Source organism: Phycodurus eques, chromosome 13 (genome assembly GCF_024500275.1).
Source record: "Phycodurus eques isolate BA_2022a chromosome 13, UOR_Pequ_1.1, whole genome shotgun sequence".
Taxonomy (NCBI): domain Eukaryota; kingdom Metazoa; phylum Chordata; class Actinopteri; order Syngnathiformes; family Syngnathidae; genus Phycodurus; species Phycodurus eques.
Window position 1 is genome coordinate 2,962,871 of NC_084537.1, and position 25,086 is coordinate 2,987,956.

General features: G+C 44.7%; 1 protein-coding gene across 13 annotated transcripts in view; it reads right to left on the minus strand.

Moving 5' to 3' along the window:
* Positions 1–25,086, minus strand: part of depdc5 (DEP domain containing 5, GATOR1 subcomplex subunit) — a 222,700-nt gene that overhangs the window by 38,118 nt on the left and 159,496 nt on the right. For all 13 annotated transcript variants that reach the window (XM_061695209.1, XM_061695212.1, XM_061695211.1 and 10 more), the window contains 3 exons: positions 19,034–19,112; positions 9,711–9,823; positions 2,141–2,236 (listed from right to left, as the gene is read on the minus strand). In XM_061695209.1, the coding sequence (XP_061551193.1) occupies positions 2,141–2,236; positions 9,711–9,823; positions 19,034–19,112 (288 nt within the window). The remainder of the gene's footprint in view (positions 1–2,140; positions 2,237–9,710; positions 9,824–19,033; positions 19,113–25,086) is intronic.

A 25,086-nucleotide genomic window follows, 5' to 3' on the forward strand; every position in this document is an offset into this window, starting at 1 on the left:
ATGGCCAAATGGTTAATTTCATCGCCTGCCACCGTGGGGGACCGAGGTTCAAGACCTCGACGGTGGCAGCATCATGCTGTGGGGTTGTTTTTCTGCTGCAGGAACGAGGCGACTAGTCCACATAGAGGGTAAGATGACAGCTGCTAAATATAGAGAAATTCTTCAAGAGAACTTGCTCCAGAGACGAGGGCGTTTTTCCGTCTTGTTATATTGCAGCCATTTGCTAAAATCATTGTTCACTTTTCCCCCCTCAATGTACACACAGCACCCCATATTGACAGAAAAAAATGTAATTGTTGATTTTTTTGCAGATTTATTAAAAAATAAAAACTTAAATGTCACACAGCCATAACTATTTAAAACCTTTGCTGTGACACTCATATTTAACTCGGGTGCTGTCCATTTCTTCTGATCATCCTTGAGATGGTTCTACACCTTCATTGGAGTGCAGCTGTGTTTGATTACACTGATTGGACTTGATTAGGAAAGCCACACACCTTTCTATATAATAAAAAAGAAAACCAGAAAACCAGGCACTGCTCATCACCTGTCCAATACAGTTCCAACAGTGAAGCATGGTGGTGGCAGCATCATGCTGTGGGGGTGTTTTTCAGCTCCAGGAACAGGACGACTGGTTGCAATCAAAGAAAAGATTAATGTGGCCAAGTACAGGGATATCCTGGACGAAAACCTTCTCCAGCGTGCTCAGGACCTCAGAATGGGTTGATTCACCTTCAACCCATTCTGACAATGACCCTAAGCACACAGCTAAAATAACAAAAGAGTGGCTTCAGAACAACTCTGTGACTGTTCTTGAATGGCCCAGCCAGAGCCCTGACTTAAACTCAATTGAGCATCTCTGGAGAGACCTGAAAATAGCTGTCCACCAATGTTCACCATCCAACCTGGCAGAATTGGAGAGGATTTGCAAGGAGGAATGGCAGAGGATCCCCAAATCCAGGTGTGAAAAACTTGTTGCATCATTCCCAGAAAGACACATGGCTGTATGAGCCCAAAAGGGTGCTTCTACTAAATCCTGAGCAAAGGGCCTGAATACTTATGGCTGTTTGATATTTCAGTTTTTCTTTTTTAATAAATCTGAAACAATTTCAACAATTCCGCTTTTTCTGTCAATATGGGGTGCTGTGTGTACATTGACGAGACAAAAAACGAACTTAAACGATTTTAGCAGAGGGCTGCAATATAACAAAGAGTGAAAAATTTAAGGGGGTCTGAATACTTTCCTTGACCCACTGTATCTCCATAGGTCTCAAAATGTATGCGGATACATTTTTCAAACCAGCGGTCCTCTCTATCCTGAATTTGGACATTTGTGGTCCTTGAAGATATGTCTCTTCCTGAGATGCAAATGAACCGCTGATTCAGGACACCAAGAAGTCTCCCGTCGATGCTGCGCCATGCGCCTGTTCAGTGGCTGCTTAGTCTCTTCAATGTCAAAGTCATTGCACTCCTCGCTGCACTGTACTGCGGAAACAACTGCTGAGTTTATCAAAATCAGCAGTTTATGCAGTTTGCTAAACTTGGCACAGCATCGAGAGGAGGCTTCTTCGAGTCTAGAATCAGTGATTCATTTTCATGTCAAGAAGAAGTGACACTCATTCGAAGACAAAAATGTTCTAATTCTAGATAAGGAAGATCGCTGGTTTGAAAAAGTTGTAAAAGAACCCATCTATGTCAAAAAGAAAAGCCATCTCGAAAGAGATGAGGTTTTCGGCACTACCTATCGTTTTCTGATAATGCCCTAACGAGCTGTTTTGCCACAAGACAAGTGAATGACTGATTAATATGCAGGACGGTCATTTCACGAACCACATTGGGCAACAACAACAACACCCTATTGTTGAACACCCCGAGACAACACATTCACAGGGAAAAAATAGAGGAATTCCCCACCTAAAATTTAGAACTGAAGAAGCCTTTTGGACTAAAGGTGAAACGTGTTCAACAAACAAGAAGTCTTGCTTTAAAGGCTGCACCTTTAGGTTCTTTAAAGTAAGTTCCAGTTTAGATTTGAGGTGGGAAACAAATGCGTGAAATGCTGACTGTTTCAAATAAAGACCGTCCCCCTGACGAGATTACTGTGGATGATCCCAACGCAGTAGTTTTACCAAACACTTACCTCGGATGTTTAATGGCCTCCAGGATTTCCAAGAGTGTTGATGAAGAGGACAGAGAAAAATCTTCCAGTCCAAAATGCCCACTGCATACTGCTAATCTGTAAAAGATAACTAAAATGTCATCACAACTGAATTCTAATTTATATATCTGTTTTATAAATTAGAACAGTATCTGTTGACGAGTCAAGCATTGTTATGAACACAAAGTTTGAACAATTATTAAATTCTTTGTCAATATAGCAGATTTCATAAGCAACACAAAGTGCTTCACAGAACGGGTACAATAACATCAAACACTAAAGAAAACTCAGTACACCAATCTTTTTCAAGGATTGACTATTTCCTTTCAGATAAATTCCGTTGATAAAAAAAACTACCTCCAATATACACACAAACATCTTTGGTGAACATACAGCAATATCACTATGTCTAAATAAAAATCTCTACCATGGTGCTTTAATATTTTGTATTCTTAAGATTTTTTTTGGGAGATCAGTAACTCCCCAATGTTCATCCCATCCCTCTAGGAAGCTGGGAAGACTGTAATCATAACCCAAAATCACGTCATAGTCGTTATACAAAACAACCTCAACAAAAATTAGAAAATGAAATTGATGAAAGAATATGCAAAGATACTCACAGACCTTCAACTAACATCAAAATGACTACACAATATATATAAAAAAAAAGAACAGAGAATGAGGAACAAAGACGAAGCATGGTACAGAAACGCCCCTATGATGACGACAAAACAGTTTTTCCTCATCTGGACACAGGCCCTGTGCAGCCAGGCTTTGGGGGTGGGACTTGATGCCGAGTGTCTGGTGGCCTGGTCTGCACCCAGGGGCTCACTGCCTTTGGGAGGTGCCAAGGGCGTAGATACAGTGTGAGCTCGTTGGTGGCCGAAGACAGGGACCTTGGTGGTACAATCTCAAGCTACCGAGGCTCTCGGGCAGTGATATGTTACATCTCTGGAGGGATGGGTACCAGAGTTGGTGCTTTTTTTTTTTTTTTTTTTTTTTTTTTTTTTTTTTTTTTACAGAGTCACATAAAATCAATTGGCACCATATTTTAGTACCGAAGGGTGCCCGTTGTGACTGCGAAAAGGGGGAGAGGAAGAGTTAGCTAATTTCCATGGTGGGATTGAACGCAGCCGTGCCGATGACTTCACTCACATTGAATCCGAATCCGAGTGGACCATGCTCTGCGCCTCTATTGCCGAGGCGGCCGCCCGGAGCTGTGGCCGTAAGGTAGTCGGTGCCTGTCGTGGCGGCAATCCCCGAAGCCGTTGGTGGACACCAACGGTGAGGGATGCCGTCAAGCTGAAGCAGTCGTCCTATCGGGCCTTTTTGGGACTCCCGAGACAGCTGATGGGTACTGGCTGGCCAAGCGGAATGCAGCTTTGGTGGTCGCTGAAGCAAAGACTCTGCTCCACGGTGCCAAGGCCCCGGGGGTGGATGAGATTCGCCCATAGTTCCTAAAGGCTCTGGATGTTGTGGGGCTGTCCTGGTTAAGACAGGGGACAGTGCCTCTGGATTGGCAGACTGGGGTGAAATGGTCCCCCTTTTTAAGAAGGGGGCCTGTTCCAACTGATGAGAATCAGCACCTCCAAACCTGAGACCATGGTCCTCAGTCGGAAAAGGGTGGCGTGCCCTCTCCAGGTCGGGGATGAGATCCTGCCCCAAGTGGAGGAGTTCAAGTATCTTGGGGTCTTGTTCACGAGTGAGGGAAGAATGGAACGCGAGATCAACAGGCGGATTGGTGCAGCGTCTGCAGTGATGCAGACTTTGTATCGGTCTGTTGTGGTAAAGAAGCCGCTAAGCCGAAAGGGGAAGCTCTCAATTTACCGGTCAATCTATGTTCCTACCATCACCGATGGTCACGAGCTGTGGGTCGTGACTGAAAGAACAAGATCCTGGATACAAGCGGCCGAAATGAGTTTACTCCGCAGGGTGTCTGGGCTCTTCCTTAGAGATAGGGTGAGAAGCTCGGTCATCCCGGAGGATTTCAGAGTAGAGCCGCTGCTCCTCCACATCGAGAGGAGCCAGATGAGGTGGCTGGGGCATCTGATTCGGATGCCTCCCGGACTCCTCCCTGGTGACGTGTTCCGGGCATGTCCCACCGGGAGGAGACCCCGGAGACGACCCAGGACACGCTGGAGAGACTATGTCTTTCGGCTGGATTGTGTTTTACCATTATTAGTGTTATTTTATTTCTTTAGTTAGACCCCATTTGTGTGTTTCTCTCTAGATCCCTTGTAGAGCTCATTAAATATACTATAAATTCCACTCTTGGTTGTATTTTGTGTGTTCCGAGTTTCAGTAAACCTTTGTCATCTCGAACTCCAAATTTTATAAAGTGTGGCAACCTTCAGATTATGAGACTGATAAAAATGTTTGTCATTTTTCGTAAATTTTATACCTATAAAAAGTGACGTCGTGCCCTTTTCGAGACATATTAGTTTGATTTTAACAATTTTAAACTTTAATTTTAACTTAAAATTACATTAAACCGGAAGTATCGCAAGCGTCGCTTCCGGCTTATTCCTTTCTCCCAAATTAACAACATTTTTATTTGACTAATATACGCTACACCAGCAGACCTTGTACTTTAGTGTCTAGCAGGTTGGCTAAAGCCACCGTTGTAGTTTTGAAACTTTAATATAGCTTATATTTCCTGTGGATTCACCCATGCACTCTAAAGGCCATATCTCACTGGAAGAGACATCACCGAGACTGCCGATGTTGATCAGTTGCGGGGTTTCCGGGACCTGGGAAACCAAAATATTGCTGGCGGTCTCACCAGGAAGATGTCTGCGAGATGTCTCCAGTCAAGATAACACTTTAATTTTAACTTAAAATTACATTAAACCGGAAGTATCGCAAGCGTCGCTTCCGGCTTATTCCTTTCTCCCAAATTAACAACATTTTTATTTGACTAATATACGCTACACCAGCAGACCTTGTACTTTAGTGTCTAGCAGGTTGGCTAAAGCCACCGTTGTAGTTTTTAAACTTTAATAGAGCTTATATTTCCTGTGGATTCACCAATGCACTCTAAAGGCCATATCTCACTGGAAGAGACATCACCGAGACTGCCGAGGTTGATCAGTTGCGGGGTTTCCGGGACCTGGGAAACCAAAATATTGCTGGCGGTCTCACCAGGAAGATGTTTGCGAGATGTCTCCAGTCAAGATAACAACCAACTCACCCGAAAGTCACAAACAGATATATATTTTTAAATATAAAAAGTATAAAGTGTAGTGTATATCAGCGTTGGATAAAACTTAATTTATTTATAAAAAAAATTTGAAGGTGAACGCCTGGGTTCACTTCCGGGTTAGTTCGATTTACGTTTTAATATCACAATCAAACTATCTCTCTCTCTTTCATTATTAAACTCAAAACACACACAAAACACAACAAGGAGTAGAAATTTATAGAATATTTCATGAAATCTACGTGGGATCTATAGGGAAATACACAGAGGAGTGTCAATCAAGATGGCGCCTACCCGTGTGGTCGCCTCGGTTACGCGCTCTCTAGTATTGTTTTTGTTTTTGTGTTTTTCGTTTGTCTTTGGAGACATTACACGAGTCACTTTCACAAGGGGAGACTTGCTAACCATCAAGGAGGCTACTCCAGAGTTTCTTTCACCAACTTTCGCAAATCCGCTCAGTTTTTTCCCTGAGTTGCTCACCAGAGCGCATGGAGGCGCAGGCGACGCCACAGAGGAAAGCGGCATCCAGGTGAAACTGTGCAAGAGAGGATACAGACTGCCGTTTCCGTCCATCTACCTCGCGAATCTACGCTCCCTACCCAACAAAATGGACGAGCTTCATCTTTTGATAAAGAACAGTAAAGACTTTGGACGTTCCACTGCCATGTGCTTTACGGAGACTTGGCTTTGTGACGCTCTACCCGATGGCGCTGTCATGCTTCCTGGCTTCCATCTTCACAGGGCAGACCACGACACGGAATCATCAGGGAAAACAAAAGGCGGCGGGATATGCTTCTGTATCAATGAAAAATGGTGCACGAACGTCACGGAGCTCAGCACACACTGCAGCCCACATTTGGAGTCGCTGTTTTTGAACTGTAAGCCATTCGACTCGCCTCGCGAGTTCGCATCATTCATTCTGGCTGGTGTCTATATTCCGCCTCAAGCTAACACCAATGCCATACTGATAATGCACGCTGAACAAGTAAGCGAAATTGTAAAAAAAACACCCGGACTCACCCCTCATTATTCTCGGGGAGTTTAACAAAGCTAAACTCAACCACGAACTCCCTAAATACAAGCAGCACATAGACTGTCTCACCAGGGAAAATAACATTTTAGACAATTGCTATACTACGCTAAATAACGCATACCGTGCCCCAAACCTTGTGCAGCCCTGGGCTCGTCTGATCACTGCTTAATTCAGTTAATACAGACATACAGGCAAAAACTTAAATGTGCGAAGCCTACAGTGAAAACAGTGAAAAAGTGGACCAAAGAAGCAAAGATGGAACTTCAAAGCTGTTGAGACTGCACAGACTGGAGTATCTTTGAAAATTCAGATGGCAGCCAGGATGAATATACGGACACTGTCACATCCAATATCAGTTTCTGTGAAGAGGCTTGTGTACCAACAAAGTCATTTTGCACATTCAAGAACAACAAGCCGTGGTTCACTGCCAAACTTCAGCAACTTCGCCAAGCTAAGGAGGACGCATATCAAAGCAGGGACAGGGCCCTGTATAATCAAGCTAGAAACCTGCTGACTAAAGAAATTAACATTGCAAAGAGGAACTATGCAGCAAAGTTGGAAAAACAGTTTAGCGCTCACGACTCTAAATCAGTCTGGCATGCATTCAAATCGCTGACCAATTACAAGCGACGATCCCCCCAACCTGAGAATAATAGCACAATAGCCAACAACTTGAATACCTTCTACTGCAGATTTGAAAAGGACACTTTCACAAGGCCTAACGCCTTGACATCTGTGGCCATGAAGTCTCGTGCTAGACAACCTCAAGAGCGTCACAGGTCCCGCGGTGGACCCCTGCATTTTGCCTACCGAGCGAACAGGTCTGCGGTTGATGCAGTCAACATGGGACTGCACTTCATCCTAGAACACCTCGACAGTGCAGGGACCTACGTGAGGATCCTGTTCGTGGACTTCAGCTCAGCGTTCAACACCATCATCCCTGAACTCCTTTCCTCCAAGCTTCTCCAGCTCAGCGTCTCACCTGCCATGTGCCAGTGGCTTTACAGCTTCCTGATGGGCAGGACACAGCAGGTAAGGCTGGGAGAGACCACCTCATCCACACGCAGCATCAGCACTGGGGCACCCCAAGGTTGTCTCCTCTCTGCGCTGCTCTTTTTTCTCGACACGAACGACTGCACCTCAACGCACCCGGCTGTCAAACTCCTGAAGTTTGCAGATGACACCACTGTCATTGGCCTCATCAGGGACAGTGATGAGTCTGCGTATCGACAGGAAATGGAGCGGCTGGAGCTGTGGTGCAGCCGACACAACCTGGAGCTGAACACGCTCAAGACTGTAGAGATGACCGTGGACTTCAGGAGGCATCCTTCGCCACAGTTGCCCCTCACGCTGTCCAGCTGCCTTGTGTCAAGCGTCGAGACCTTCAATTCCTGGGAATTACAGTCTACTGGGAATTACAGTCTACTTGTGCACTCACTGTAGTAGTCTCGCCACGGTGCACTATTTGCATATCTGTTGTTGACCAATACTGGCCACTCATGCCAGAGTAGCATCTGCACCACTTGCACACTGACTGAGGAGTATCTGCAACATTTGCACAATCAACATTGTCCCAGATTATCGCACTACTCGTCACTTTAAACTGCATACCCTCTTTGAAGTCTCACCGCCCTTTGCACAATGGTCATTGCACCGGACTATTGCGAGAATAGTCATTCGAACTGCTCTAAGTGCTAGAGGACTCTACACCTTTTTGCACAATTCCATCCATCCATCCATTTTCTGAGCAGTTTCTCCACACTAGGGTCGTGGGCGTGCTGGATCCCAGCTATCATCGGGCAGGAGGCGGGGTACACCCTGAACTGGTTGCCAGCCAATAGCAGGGCACATACAAACAAACAACCATTCGCACTCACTTTCACACCAACGGACAATTTAGAGTCTCCAATTTATGCATGTTTTTGGGATGTGGGAGGAAACCGGAATGCCCGGAGAAAACCCACGCAGGCACGGGGAGAACATGCAAACTCCACACAGGCGGGGCGGGGGATTGAACCCCGGTGTTTTTGCACAGTTGTCCCCCCCCAAAAATAAATAAATAAATTAATTAATTAATTTGTACCGGCATTACCAGACAAGCAACCCTTTATTGCTCAGTGACTGTTTTTCTCAATGTCTTTATGTCTCAAAAGTGTTCTGTAAATTGACTGTCTGTTGTCGTACTAGAGCGGCTCCAACGACCGGAGACAAATTTCTTGTGTGTTTTTTGGACATACTTGGCAAAGAAAGATGATTCTGATTCTGATGTAATTTATTAATGCAGATACATTGAAGTTGTTTATATTTTTAACGAACGGGCTGAGCAATTCATCTAATTTTAATCCATCCATTTATTTTCCATACCGCTCTCCTCACTAGGGTCGCGGGCATGCTGGAGCCTATCCCAGCTATCTTTGGGCGAGAGCCCGGGCACACCCTGAACTGGCCGCCAGCCAATCGCAGGCTTCCCACAATTATAAAAACATAATATAATCAAAGAAAAACTAGTAAGGTGCGGCAGGCGCAATGCTTGTTGCCCGCACTGCCCGCTGCCCATTTGAGAGTTCGACATGAAAATAAAAGAATACTTGCATCACTAATAATTTATTAGTCAACAATATTCCTCTGTTTTGTTGTCAACCTCTCAAATGTAGAGGTGACGTGTCCCAAAGTTTTGTCAGCGTCAGTGCCGGAGCACGGACACTGGGACCATCCTCTAAAATGAGGAAAACGCTTTAACGTCCATAAAATCCCTTGGGGAAATCGTTATAATATTTTCAGTGGTTGAAGTGGGCATACAGACCACATACATTTTGGTAATGAATCATCGTTACCATCGACATTAAGTTACTTTTAAGTTTTTTCTCGATAGTGAGAATATCGAGGAGTCTCCAAAGGTCTCCAATAGAAATTGAACATGTTCAATTTTACCGCGACTCCCTGGCAACCCGGCTTGTCAACAGGCGACTCCAAGAGACGTCTCCGCAATTGCTCATCATCAGGTCGCCAACTCGTCTCCAGGCCAGTGAGATTGGGGCCTAACTTCGCTATATCAGTCCCTAGATATCTCATAGACCTGGTGATGTAATGAGTTACACTGAGGTTGTGCTGCAGACACAATAATTTAATTTGGACATTCAGAAGATTTTCTAAAGTCATTTATTAAACAATTCTACAAATGTGGAAACCAAAACATTTTCTATTTCAAACTAATAGCACTACAAACAAAACTAAAATCCAAACAGAAAAGTTGGTCATGGAGTGAATGATAAAAGAAGTTACAGCTGGCACAAGTACCACAATATCGAATTGAGTATTACCTCGGGTCAATGCTACTGCCAGTTGCAGTCTCTCCTGCAGACTGTACTGATGCTCCAGCACTCAGTCCCACCTGGAGTCCCTTGTCCGCAACTTCAATATATTCAGCAGCCAACTACACAAATAGTACAGATTGTATTGCTTAATAATAAAATCATCATCATCATTTCTCCCACTGCTGTGCACGGTTATATACAGATCACAAAAAAAATTAACTTGATTTGAGACCAATGCCAAAATATTGTGTATTACTTTTAGGTGATTTTATTATCTCCTCATTGAGCCGTCACCTTTTTGTGGTGGAGGGGATTGTGTGTCTCAATAATCCTAGGAGGTAAGGCTTTATGCCCCTGGTAGGGTCACCAAGGACAAACAGGTCGTAGGTGAGGGACCAGACAAAGCACGGCTTAAAGACCCCTATGAAGATAAAAAATTTTGGACAGAAAGAGAGTATGGCCAACTCGGCAACAGGTGCCATGTTGGCAACCAAGGTGGTGCACACACTAGCGTGCAGCTAGGCGATTGGCAGCGCTTAGCAATGGTCGGGTGTTTCATAAATCAATCAACACACTTGTTTGTGTTCGGATCAAATGCTAATCAAAGACAAAGACATTGATCAGAGTTCATAAAAATTTATCTGTATCCCTTTTATGGTAGAACAGTTTTACTGTGTCACAGTGGAGTTTTTAAGCTGCCATGGTGGTTCTTTGTATTCTGATGGATTTTTATTGAAAATTTCAGTCAGGCAGAACAAAGGTTTAAAGGCGAGTGACAGAAAAAACAAAGGGGAGAGACAGTGAAAAGCTAACTAAATAAATTAGGAAGAGAAGACAACAAAAGACAGGACATTAGCTATAATAAAGATGAGGAAAGTAAATCATTATATGCCTTGTACAATGACACAGATTCGCGTGTTGTATGAGGCAGTAGTGTTACACCCTGTGAAGGAAGGACAGGACAATATAGGACAGGACTGGACAAGGGCAGGAGGGGAAGCATGGAGGACAGAGGTAGTGGACCAAGCTGTACAATTGAAATGTGGGGGGAGTGGCTATGTACATCGTAAACATCTTTAGAAATAGAGTGCAAGTGAAGGGATACCCAGGAGGTTTGCATAGTTATGAGTTATTTATTGCAATGAGTGAGTGGACCCACACGAAGCAAATAAGTTCCCGGGGTGACACTGTCTCGAATGCACAATATACCTAAAGAAATGACTTGTAATCGCTGTGCTCACAATGCGGGCGCAGAGGACCCCACCCCTCCCACCCGAGAGGCGGGGTCGGACTCAGGAGCCCACCTGAGAACGGCCCAATGGACGGAACACCACCCACACCTAGGGACACAAGGTAGTCCACTGCGCCCATCGAGGCCCCCTAAAACCGGCCACCCAGAGGAGGCCGCAGGGGCCCAATGCCACCGTCCCACACACACACGCCCTGGCACCGCCGCCCCCACCCCTAGGAGAGCGAGGCACCCCCTACCAACACGCAAGCCCCGCCAATGTTGTCAGTCCCCGCCCAGCCAGAGGGCAAGACAGTTTCACCCGCTTGGGGGAAAGGAGGGAGGACAGGGACGCCCAATGGGGGAAAGATAACGGGGGTACCCAGGAGAGCAGGTCCCCAACTGGTTACCATCATGAATAAATTCAAGAATAATGTATTAAGTTGAGGTGTCCAAGCGCACAGACTTTTTATTCAGTGATATTGTAAGTGCTACATGTATATAAGAATGTGGTGCTATCATGATGACCTTTGTTAATGTTGTCATTATTATTTTAATCATTATAATTATATTAATATTGAGAGTCAAGTGCACATTCTAAATACTGCCAAATCATGAAATCAAGGACGGTGTATTGAACATTTGAGAATACTGAACATCCAACATTTCCTCTAACCATGAACAGCAACCCTCATAAATATAATACAAAAACTTTGTGAGATCCTAAAAAAAGTATTGCTTTACTACAGTTCATTTATTAAAAAATATATTATATATAAAATATTTTGTATTTAATTTTATGTTTTTTACAGCTGCGCACACAGTCAAGCTCTTGCTGCAGTAAAGCAGTTGACTTTTATGGTGTGAAAATGATGTATTGACATAAAACAGACATATTGGACATATTGCCAAAATAATTCACTCACCTGCCTTGACTCACATATGACTAAGTGATAACCTATTCTAAATCCATATGGTTTGATATGATGTTGGTCTACCCTTTGCATCTTAAACAGCTTTAACACTTGAGGGAAGGAATTCCAAAAGGTTTAGGAGTGAGTTTATGGGAATTTTTGCCCATTCTTCCAGGAGCATATTTGTGAGGTCACACTGATGTTGGACGAGAAGGCCTTGGCTCACTGTGCAATCGAAATCAACCCAAAGGTGTTCTATGGGGTTGAGGACAGGACTCTGCGCAGGCCAGTCAAGTTTATCCATACCAAATTCTCTCATCCATGTCTTTATGGACCTTGCTTTGTGCACTTGTCCACAGACATGTTGGAAAAGGAAGGGGTAATCCCCAAACTGTTTGACTGTCCAAAATATCTTGGTATGCTGAAGCATTCAGAGTTCCTTCCGCTGGAAGGGGCTCAATGTAGAGCCACTGCTCCTCTGCATTTAGAGGAGCCAGATGAGGTGGCTCGGGCCTTCTGCAGTATATTCAACACTGTGGCTGCGATGAAAATAAGGCATTCCAAACCTATTCTTGAGCCTTGGCTAAATGACGAAACATGCGTTGGCAGACAGGAATGCGGGAAAGCTAAGCGCAAGTAGGTCTAAGATAAAAACAGAACACCGCTCGGGTTCTGATCGGGGTGGCCGTTCCTCCCAATCACGCCCTTCCAGGTCTCACTGTCATTGCCCACATGAGCATTGAAGTCCTCCAGCAGAACGATGGAGTCCCCAGCGGGAGCGCTCTCCAGCACCCCCTCCAAGGACTCCAAAAAAGGGGGGGTACTCTGAACTGCTGTTTGGTGCATAGGCAAAAACAAACAGTCAGGGCCCGTCCCCCCACCCGAAGGTATAAGTATACCCCCACCTGCTCGGTGCCTCTCACCGTGGGCAACTCCATAGTGGAAGAGAGTCCCAACCCCTCTCGAGAGGACTGGTACCAGAGCCCAAGCTGTGTGTGGAGGCGAGTCCGATATATCTAGTTGGAACTTCTCGACCTGGCCCCTCCCACAGGTGGTGAGCCCATGGGAAGGGGGACCCACGTTACCCTTTCGGGCTGTGCCGGGCCTGTATCCATGGGGATACAGGCCCGGCCACCAGGCGCTCACCTTCGAGCCCCACCTCCACGCCTTGCTCCAGAAGGTGGCCGTCAAAGAAATATGGCACAAAAAATGTAGAACTACAAACTTAGTGAGGATAAAATGTGAATCTATCAAATCAATGTCGAGCGTTATCTCTGCGAGACTAGCTCTTTTCAATATCAGGTCACTGGGTAATAAATTAATTTTGAGTAATGCCATCATTAACTTCTATGATCTGGACTTCTTGTTACGAAATGAAACGTGGTTAACAGAAAGTAGCTGTAATACCATTTTAAATGAGGCAACACCAGCAAATTTTAATTTTATGAACAAGTGTCGAATAGGGAAAAAAGGCGGTGGTATTACTGTTATTTTTAAGTCATTATTTCGGTGTAAAGAAATTATACTGGGTGATTTTATCTCCTTGAATATCTGTTTTTTAGTGAAAGGTGACCCAAAAGTTATTATTGTTTTAATAATGTATAGGCCTCCAAGATACAATAGAAAATTTATGGAGGACTTATCAGAACTGCTGTCAGTTATTTGTACTGACTACAACTATTTTGTTATCGGGAGACTTTAATATTCATGTTGACAATAACATGGGAAAAAAAAATCGAAAGAACTCTCTGCTATACTAGACACATTTGACCTCTCTCAACATATTAAGAGTCCAACCCATACTCAAGGTCACATCTTGGGCCTGGTTATCTCCAAGGATGTTGAAATTCTATCATTTGACATTAAGGATATGGCTATTTCTGACCATTGTTGTGTATTCTTTGAATTACAGATTCATCCAAAAGTTCAGACAACCTCTATGTCTATTAAGAAGGTAGATAAATGAGAGTACCGCCACTAAGTTTATGGAGACCATAGCTGTGCCACAAGCTATGAATGCTGAGACAGTTGATGAACTTTTGGACAATTTCACCTGGAAAATCTCAAATGTCATGAATGCTGTCACACCTATTAAAACTAAGACAATCTTGAGGCGACCTAGAACAATGTGGAGGAGAACAATGATGGTCAAGACCTCCAAATCAAAGTGTAGGAAAACAGAACGTAAGTGGAGAAAAAACTAAACTTCCAATTGACGATGAGCTCTACAGACAAAGTCTTTGTAATTTTCACAGAGTTAGTCAGGGCTAGACAGTAATACTTTTCTGAAATCATCAGTAAGAACTTCAACAATACTTGCACTCTGCTTGTTGTGGTTGACAAGCTCACAACCGATGGCGCCGTCATGCTTCCCGGCTTCAACATTCATCGAGCGGACCGCGACATGGAATCATCGGGGAAAACGAAGGGCGGCGGGATATGCCTCCATATAAACGAAAAATGGTGTACGGACGTCACGGTGCTCAGCACACACTGCAGCCCGCATTTGGAGTCGCTGTTTTTGAACTGTAAACCATTTTACTCGCCACGTGAGTTTGCATCGTTTATACTGGCTGGAGTCTATATTACACCGCAAGCTAACACGAACGCTGCATTGCTAACGCTCGCCGAACAAGTCAACGAAATTGAAAAAAAAACACCCTGACTCACCCTCATTATTCTCGGGGACTTTAACAAAGCTAAACTCAACCACGAACTCCCTAAATACAAGCAGCACATCGACTGTCCTACCACGGAAAATAATACTTTAGACCACTGCTACACTACGGTAAAAAACGCATACCGTGCTATACCTCGTGCAGCCCTGGGCTCGTCTGATCACTGCTTAATTCACTTAATACCGACGTACAAGCAAGAACTTAAATGTGCGAAGCCTACAGTGAAAACAGTAAAAAAGTGGACCAATGAAGCACAGATGGAACTTCAAAGCTGTTTAGACTGCACAGACTGGAGTGTCTTTGAAAATTCAGCTGGCAGCCTGGATGAATATACGGACACTGTCACATCCTATATCAGTTTCTGTGAAGAGGTTTGTGTACCAACAAAATCATTTCGGACATTCAACAACAACAACCCGTGGTTCACTGCTAAACTTAAGCAGCTTCGCCAAGCTAAGGAAGATGCATATCAGAGCGGGGACAGGGCCCTGTATAATCGAGCTAGAAACCAGCTTACTAAAGAAATTAACATTGCCAAGAGGATCTATGCAGCAAAGTTGGAAAAACAGTTTAGTGCGAACGACTCAAAATCAGTCTGGCGTGCATTCCAATCGCTGACTAATTACAAGCGACGATCCCCCCAAGCTGAGAACAATAGCACACTAGCCAACGACTTGAATACCTTCTATTGCAGATTTGAAAAGGACAGTTTCAGTCCACACACCAACCCGGCCGCACCCGCGACCACAACCACACCTCTGACTTCTGCGTTAACCATCCATGAACAGGATGTGAGACGCATCTTCGAACAACAGAAGATTAACAAAGCGACAGGACCGGACCATGTGTCCCCATCCTGCCTCAAAGTCTGCGCGGACCAGCTCGCTCCAGTCTTCACTCAGATCTTTAACAGATCTTTGGAAATGTGCGAAGTTCCATCCTGTTTCAAACGCTCCACCATCATTCCAGTCCCCAAGAAACCTGCAATCTCTGGTCTGAATGACTACAGGCCTGTCGCTTTGACATCTGTGGTCATGAAGTCCTTTGAACGTCTCGTGCTGGACCACCTCAAGAGTGTCACAGGTCCCCTGCTGGACCCCCTGCAGTTTGCCTACCAAGCGAAAAGGTCTGCGGATGATGCAGTCAACATGGGACTGCACTTCATCCTAGAACACCTCGACAGTGCAGGGACCTACGCGAGGATCCTGTTCGTGGACTTCAGCTCAGCGTTCAACACCATCATCCCTGAACTCCTTTCATCCAAGCTTCTCCAGCTCAGCGTCTCACCTGCCATCTGCCAGTGGATTTACAGCTTTCTGACGGGCAGGACACAGCAGGTCAGGCTGGGGGAGGCCACCTCATCCACACGCAGCATCAGCATTGGGGCGCCCCAAGGTTGTGTCCTCTCTCCGCTGCTCTTCTCTCTCTACACGAACGACTGCACCTCAGTGAACCCAACTGTCAAGCTCCTGAAGTTTGCAGATGACACCACTGTCATCGGCCTCATCAAGGACGGTGACGAGTCTGCATATCGACAGGAAGCGGAGCGGCTGGAGCTGTGGTGCGGCCGACACAACCTGGAGCTGAACACGCTCAAGACGGTAGAGATGATCGTGGACTTCAAGAGGCATCCTTCGCCACAGCTGCCCCTCACGTTGTCCAGCTGCCTTGTGTCAACCGCCGAGACCTTCAAGTTCCTGGGAATTACAATCTCTCAGGACCTGAAGTGGGCGAACAACAATCAACTCCGTCCTCAAAAAGGCCCAGCAGAGGATGTACTTCCTGCGGCTTCTGAGAAAGCACGGCCTGCCACCGGAGCTGCTGAGACAGTTCTACACAGCGGTCATCGAATCAGTCCTGTGTTCTTCCATCACAGTCTGGTTTGGTGCTGCTACAAAAAAGGACAAACTCCGACTGCAATGGACAATCAAAACTGCTGAAAGGATTGTCGGTACCCCCCTACCCACCATTGAGGGCTTGCACGCTGCCAGAACTAAGACAAGGGCGTGCAAAATCCTCTCGGACCGTCTGCACCCCGGTCACCAGCTCTTCTAGCTCCTTCCCTCAGGTAGGCGCTACCGATCAACGCAAACTAGAACTAGTAGACATTCCAACAGCTTCTTCCCTCTTGCGATCAACTTCTTAAACACCTAACCTATAATTCCATTACAACAAGCTGGCAATTTTCTGACTTGAGTTCGTTGTCACATTTCTGTGGGGCCAATTATGTATTACTCGTGCACTCACTGTAGTTGTCTCACCATGCTGCACTATTTGCATATACTGGCCACTCATGCCAGAGTAGCATCTGCTCCATTTGCACACTGATTGAGGAGTATCTGTAACATTTGCACAACCAACATTGTCCCAGATGATCGTACTACTCGTCACTTTAAACCGCATACACTCCTTGAAGTCTCAGCGCCCTTTGCACAATGGTCATTGCACCGGACTATTGCAATATTAGTCGTTCGAACTGCTCTAAGTGCTAGAGGACTCTGCATCTTTTTGCACAATTGTTTTTTGTCAATGTCTTTATGTCCCCAAAGTGTTCTGCAAATTGACTGTCTGTTGTACTAGAGCGGCTCCAACTACCGGAGACAAATTCCTTGTGTGTTTTGGACATACTTGGCAAATAAAGATGATTCTGATTCTGATTCTGAACCACAAAATGATACTACATCTGAAGCCACCCAGGAAAATCTCTATGTCAGAATTTGATACAGTTGACCAAAAAACTGTAGAGAAAACCGTTCAGCAGCCGAAACCATCGACGAGCTGTCTTGACTCAATACCATCTGACTTTTTCAAAGCTATTGAAAAAGCTGTGCTCGCTGATTTGCAGCAAATAATCAATTGCTCATTTCAGTCGGGCGCGTTTCCTAAAGCTCTTAAAGTAGCTGCCATTAAGCCTCTGCTAAAAAATACAACGCTGGACGCTTCTATGTTTGCAAGCTATAAACCCATCTCAACTCTCCCTTTCATAGCCAAGATTGTTGAGAAAGTTAGCTATGCAGATAACACACATTTATATCTAGCAGTCTCCAGATGACTACAGTTCAACTGAGGAGTTGTGTCACTGTCTTAAACAGATAAATAACTGGATGAGACAACATTTTCGTCAATTAAACTACAACAAAACTGAGATAATTGTTTTTAGCAATAAAGAGGATTACTGTTAGTAAATACCTGGAGTCACTCTCTTTAAAAACCAAAGACCAAGTCCGAAACTTTGGTGTTCTGATAGTTTCCGACCTGACTTTCAACAGTCATATCAAATCAATTACTAAAACTGCCTTTTACCATCTGAAGAACATATCCAGAGTGAAGGCTTGCATGTGTCAAGAAGACCAGGAGAAGCGAATTCCTGCTTTTATCTCAAGTTGACTTGACTATTGTAATGGTCTTCTGACTGGACTTCCCAAAAAGAGCATTAAACAGCTGCAGGTCATTCAGAATGCCGCAGCTTGGGTTCTGACCAGAATAAAGATGTCAGAACATATTACTTCTATTCTAAAGTCTTTACACTGGCCTCGAGTCAGCTTTAGAATAGATTTTAAAGTTCTGGTACTGGTCTATAAATCTCTAAACGGTCTAGGTCCTGAATATATGAAAGAAATGCTAATGGAATATAAACCCAGTAGGGCTCTTGAGATCGACAGACTCAGGTCAAATAGTGGAGCATAGAGTCCAAAGCAAACATGGTGAAGCAGCATTTAGCTATTATGCTGCACACAAATGGAATAAATTGCCAACAGAAGTGTCGTCAGTCCCAAGTGTGAATGTTTTTAAGTCCAGGTTAAAACTCTTCTTTGTTCTCATGCTTTTTAGAGCATTTCCACTTTTAAATGATATTTCTTGCACTGTATACTGTTTTAATTGTATTTTTATTTTTACTCTTTGTTTTAAATGTTTATAAGCTGTTTTTTGTTTTGTTTTTAAATGTTTTTATTCATGTAAACCACATTGAGTTAACTTGTGTATGAAATGTGTTATATAAATAAATTTGCTTTGCTTATCATCATGGGGGAGGACATTTATTTATTTTATTTTATTTGACAGCCAGCGTGTGGACTGAGGCTATGGGCTGTCGTGGCCACTTTAGAGCACCTTGTTGTCACGGCATGGAAAAGTCCTGCAATGAACCGGTGGGAAATATTCCAGCCACTTGAGGCTTTAAGATGTTTTCGCGGTGAAAACAAGTAATGTGTAGGCATAAGAACGATGGTAGACAAAGTAGCATGAATTTTTGTAGGTCGTAGTAGAGCTATTTGATTGACAGTAGAGTGGGGCTTGACTTCAGCTCATTCAGTGGACATGCCCAGAGCATTCGACCCTGAAGACAAAGGCTTGATTCTTCATGATTTTGAAGCCTCATTTTATATACTTGATTTTATTAATCATTCAAATTTGGCAGTGTTGTTGACAACTATTCTCTGTGGTTTGTCAAATTTAGATGACATTTATTTCCACTTCACAAGGACTTTAAGACATTGGGAAAAAGTTTACCTTACGTGGACTTTCTGCACTTGAGACTTCAGAAACAGGTGTTATGGGCTTGGCCTTCTGCTGTTGCTCCTCTAATGTCCTTACAGAAGAAAAGAAAAGTGAGAAATCATCCAGATTAATATTCCTGGCTATAGTGTAAACATGTTTGGTTACATTTCCACTTCGATTCAGTCGTGTAATTTAAATACAAAGTTTTCATGTGTGCGCCTTTTTTCACCACCATAATGGATTTAGAATAAAATGATCAAGATGTGATTGAAGCATAGACTTTCACCTCAACTTGAAGGGTTCCAGAAAATATTGCATTTAACATTATAGTCATTTAACGTAGGGTGTCTCCATTTACAGCAGCTCAAAAAGATTAGGACAATGTGGCATCATTGGAAATACAATATTTTATAATACTTGGCTGGAAATTCTTTGCAGTCCATGACAAGTCAGGAGCCATGACACTTGAACTTTCTATTCATTTAAAATGTTTTAATTGCTTTTCCAAAATGAAAACTTAAGTGGAAGTTTGGAGATTTTTCCTTGAAGAAAAAAAAACCTTGGGCTCACTGGTATGCACTAATGATTTGACTGCTGATATTAGTAACCCGTAAATTAGTAAAAAATAATAAAACATTTGTAAAAAAACAACAAATAAAACAGCACTTTAATATATTTATTACTTGAAACTGAAACCAATCTTATAAAGAAAGGGTTTGATACATCATATGTGAATTAAGACAAGATAGATAAAAACAGGCGGAAACCATCAGAAAATTAAGTCATCAAATACCGTGAAAACTGTGTACAAATCAACAACATATTTGCTCATACATCAGGACAGAAGACGTACACACACACACTTTCTTTTCATGAACACAAAGAACAACCTTATTTCACTGCTGAAGGGCCCCGAATCTAAAGGGCCTAGCTCACTGGCCTGGAGAGGAGTTGGCGACCTGATGGCGATTTGAGTCTCTTCTTTTTAGTATTGAAGTCCTCCACCCTCGCTTTCTCTTTTCCCTGGAGCCACACTTTTCCCCCTCCTCTCCTCTCATTCATGCACATATATTCCGTCTTACTTTGGGTAATCTTCATTCCTCTCCTTTCCAGTGCATGCCTCCACCTTTGTAAATGTTCCTTCATGTGCTCCCTGTTTTCACTGTAGATCACAATGTCATCTGCGACCGTCATGGTTCATGGGGATTCGAGTCTAACCTCATCTGTCAGCCTATCCATCTCCACTGCAAACAGGAAGGATGCAGTCTCACCTCCACCTTAAACTCCTCTCTCACACAGACTGAGCTTCTCACCCTAGCTCTAATGCTGCATTCACACGGAAGGCGAATGTTTGCTCGCCTCACATCCCTCGATTGAGTTTGATCGCGGGAGTAAAACGCACATTGACTGCGCATTTGCTTCATTCGCGCCACAAATATGGAAGAGGAGGGGCTTCTCCCAGGGGAGGCAAAGACAACATTTATATGGTCCCTGCTTTCGGCTGCAGCCCAGCTCTCTACGCACCCCTTGCCCCTCCCACAGGTGGTGAGCCCATGGGAAGGGGGACGGCCGTGTCCCATGGGTGCAGGCCCAGCCACCAGGCGCTCGCCATCGAGCCCCACTTCCAGGGTGGAGTGCCCTCTCCAGGTCGGGGATGACATCGTTCCCCAAGTGGAGGAGTTCAAATATCTAGGGGTGTTGTTCATGACTGAGGGAAGAATGGAACGAGAGATCGACAGGCGGATTGGTGCAGCATCTGCAGTGATGCAGACTTGGTATCGGTCCGTTGTGATGAAGAAGGAGCTAAGCCGAAAGGCGAAGCGCTCTATTTACCGGTCGACCTACATCCCTACCCTCACTTATGGACACGAGCTGTGGGTCGTGACCGAAAGAACAAGATCCCGGATACAAGCAGCCGAAATGAGTTTCCTCCGCACGGTGTCCGGGCTCTCCCTGAGAGATAGGGTGAGAAGCTCGGTCATCCGGGAGGGGCTCAGAGTCGAGCCGCTGCTCCTCCGCATTGAGAGGAGTCAGATGAGGTGGCTCGGGCATCTGTTTGGGATGCCTTCAGGACGCCTCCCTGGTGAGGTGTTCCCGACACGTCCCACCGGGAAGAGACCCCGGGGACGACCCAGCATACGCTGGAGAGACTACGTCTCTTGGCTTGCCTGGGAACGCCTCGGGATCCCCTCGGAAGAGGAAGTGGCTGTGGAGAGGGAAGTCTAGGCCTCCCTGCTAAAGCTACTGCCCCCGCGACCCGACCTCAGATAAGCGGAAGAAAATGGATGGATGGATGGGCTATTGAGCAAACGATAGAGGAAAATTTGGAGGAAAAAAGTGCAAGATTAGAGCCCCATTTGTTCATGTATTTTTGTCTAATGTAAATTCTGTACAGTTGTACTTGTAAATAACTTATTTTTCTGTCAAACGTACTTTTTCAGTGTTCTTTTATGTGCAGATGTTTGAGATTTTCACTAAAGAAAAAAAATATTGGTGTCAAAGTCATTGTTCTGCTTGATTTGTCTGCTTTCACACATAGGCTGTTTTCTCCGTTTTTTTCCCTCAAGAAACAGATTTGGCTGGAAGTAGCCTACCATATTTTCACGACCATAAGGCGCATTTTTTCATAGAAAGGCGCAGTCCCAGTTACGGGGTCTATTTCTGTATTTAACACATACATAAGGTGCACCGTATTATTGGGGGCAGGCATGGTAAAACATACGCTCGCTTAAAACATACGGTAGCATGCATGCACGCTGTTTTTAAAAAGGCAGCGGGAGCAAAACTGAGTTCGGTTGTACTTTATTGAAGTATTTAACAACGTACGTTATTTTCTGATCAACACTCATCCACAAATCCATCAAAGTCATCATCTTCTGTATCCGAAATGATCAGCTGGGCAAGTTCTCCAACAAACACGCGAGGTTCCCTCTCGTCATTGTCGCAGTCAGTCTTGTTGCTGGGGCGCTGTTCAGCAATGATGCCGGTTTTCGCGAAAGCTCGGACAACAGTCAAAGCAGATACCTTAGCCCAATCATACACAATCCATTCACATATGGTGGCGTAACTCGCCCAGCGTTGCCTCCCAGTCTTAGTTGCACTTGGTTTTTCCCCTCGGCTGTGAGATGGGCCATCTTTTCTTTGTAATCCGCCGGAATTTGCTGCGCCACGGTAGTCCTTGCCCAGATGGATGGATGGCGCCGTTTCATAAAACGAAAGCACCAAGACGGACCTCCTTAAAAATGTTACATTTTCATTTCTTCTGCAAGCGTTATTGCCCTCAGTCGAATGGTGAGTGTAGAGACGCTTCTCCCAGCTGTTCTTTGCTCATTAATCCATTGCTCGAGTTGGTCTTCCATCTCGGGCCACCTCGCCTTGTTTCCACGGAAACTCAGCTTCGTCTTCTTGACTTGGCGAAGCTCGTTTTCCTGCTTCCTCCACTTGCGAACCATGAATTCGTTGATCTTGAATTCTCTCGCGGATGTTCCTCCGCTTAACTGATAGCTTGCAGTTTAAACTGTGCTACGTAAAGCGTGTCTCTTCGTAGCTGCCATTTTCGGGGGTCCTTAGCCAAACCAATGTTGTTTTGCACAATGCACACTCCGGCACTATATATCTACTGGGGGTGTGCCTTTAGTGTCCTCCTTCACGCGCACGCCCCCCCCCCCCCTTTATGTCCGCATGCTGTCCTCAGTCACGTCCGCCTTTCCTCTATATAAGCAGCGTGTCGGCAGGAAATGCTCCCAGTCAGTATAGCGGAGTGCTCATCATTTCCATTTTCTGTACTGCTGATCCTCACTAGGGTCACCGGCGTGCTGGAGCCTATCCCAGCTATCTTCGGGCGATAGGCGGGGTACACCCTGAACTAGTCGCTAGCCAATCACAGGGCACACATAAACAAACAACCATTCACACTCACATTCACACCTATGTTGAACAATTAATTACACATTTTATATTGTGCCTCTATTCACCGCTGAAACAGCTTACAATTCTAACAACCTTGCTGCGTACCGTGTACAGCTACTGCACACGCGACGCAATCATGGCGGAACTTTCAGAAAGTCCCAGCCAATACGACAATCTTGACACATTGGAAGAGCTCGTCAGTAATTTAAAGACCTCGTCCCGTGTTATGCAAAATCTGTCAAAGATGCTAGCCTTGAAGTCCTCAATAACATCGCACAACATATGAGTGATGGCAAATACAAAACGCTGAAAGATAAAAATCTCGCTCGCATGCTCGGCTGCACAGTTTTAAACTTCATGTCACAATTAAGACGGAGTGATATGGAGGATAACCAAATGAAACTCAAATTAGAAGCTGAACAACAACAACAAATCAACTTAACGGCACAGCTAGCAAAGTCCAAAATTTGTTCAAACCTTGCACAAGCCTGCCTAGTTCATGTTGAAACTCAGCTTGAGCATGCGAAAGCACACAGTGTGCACCTCAGCCCCAGTGCCTACACTGTTCAAGAGATGGTCTCCATCCACAGTGTCGCACTGGCCTGTGAAAATAAGGAACTCAAACAAGCTCTTGCTTCGTGCACACAAACTAACCGCGCACAGGAAACACTGTTACAAACTGCCGCATCTGAAATTTCGCAACTCAAAAGCAATCTGTCGGAGTTGACTGATCACCCCTCAATTACGCCAAACCAAAGCGCCTAACAAGCCCGCACAGTGGTTTCTGCGTAGCGCGACACAGGACATCAGGTAGCTCAAACAGACTGTTGAGATGCTCAAAGAGGAACGCTCTAAAGCATTGAGCACTCATGTGAACGCATGTCACAAGTGACAGGCCTAGAATCTGACATGCGCCATTTCCAAAAGCTAAAGCTAGAACAGGAACTTGTTCGACGGGAATTAGAGGCAGCCCGCGAATTAATTGCCAACCGACAATAAGTCTTCCTACAGCAAACACTGTCTGACGAACTCAATGAGTGCACACCTGTCAGTCGGTCTCCTAGATTCGACGCACCTGTCCCAGCGCTTGGTCCAGACCTCCCTGGGATACTGTCAAAGCCCCCTACCACTTCTTAAAAACCCTTTCTGACTCTGGCCCAGCTGACTCGAGAGTCCACCGTGCGAAATGCAGCCCGCCTCAACGACTCCCATAGGTCTGTCTCTTATCCTGGCGTCTCTACAGGTATGAGTTTAAAAGACTAAGACAAACTTGCGGGCAACATTCCAAGATTCAAACCTAAACCAGAAGGGTCCCATGACACGGCAGTATACCTTAAAGACATTGACTTTTACCTTAAACGGTTTCCATTTGCTACCACTGAGGATGAACTTTACCTTATCAAAGTCACGTCGAATTGAGAGGTTAGTAGCCTACTTGATCAACAACCAGCACATGTATTGTCAAACTATCAAGCCCTCTGTCAGGCTTTGTCCCGCGAATTTGACGACCCGGAAGCCGTAACCGACTTACCGGCCGCTCTTATTGTTAAACAAGGCAGCCTCGAAACACCACAAGCTTATTACTGTTTACGCAAAGCATATTTCGGGTTCCTAAACGAACCGTACATGGAAGAAGACACATTTTAAAGCCCTTTTGGTGAAAAGATGCATCCAAATGTGAGACATCTGGGAGTGATAGCATGCCCACGCACGCTGTAGAGAAAACAGTTCAGCAGTTGAAACCATCGACGAGCTGTCTTGACTCAATACCATCTGACTTTTTCAAAGCTATTGTGAAGTCTGTGCTAATAATCAATTGTTCACTTCAGTTTCCTAAAGCTCTTTAAGTAGCTGCCATTAAACCTCTTCTAAAAAAATAGAACACTCGACGCTTCCATGTTAGCAAGCTATAGACCCATCTCAAATCTTCCTTTCATAGCCAAGATTGTTGAGTAAGTTATTTTTAATCAACTCAGCAATTTCTTGAACTTAAATTGACTTTTTGACAAATTTCAATCAGGTTTCCAAACTTATCACAGTACAGAATCTGCTCTTATCAAAGTGCTAAATGATATAAGGTTGAATACGGACTCGGGAAAGGTGTCAATTATCGTCTTGTTGGATCTCAGTGCGGCTTTTGATACGGTGGATCATAA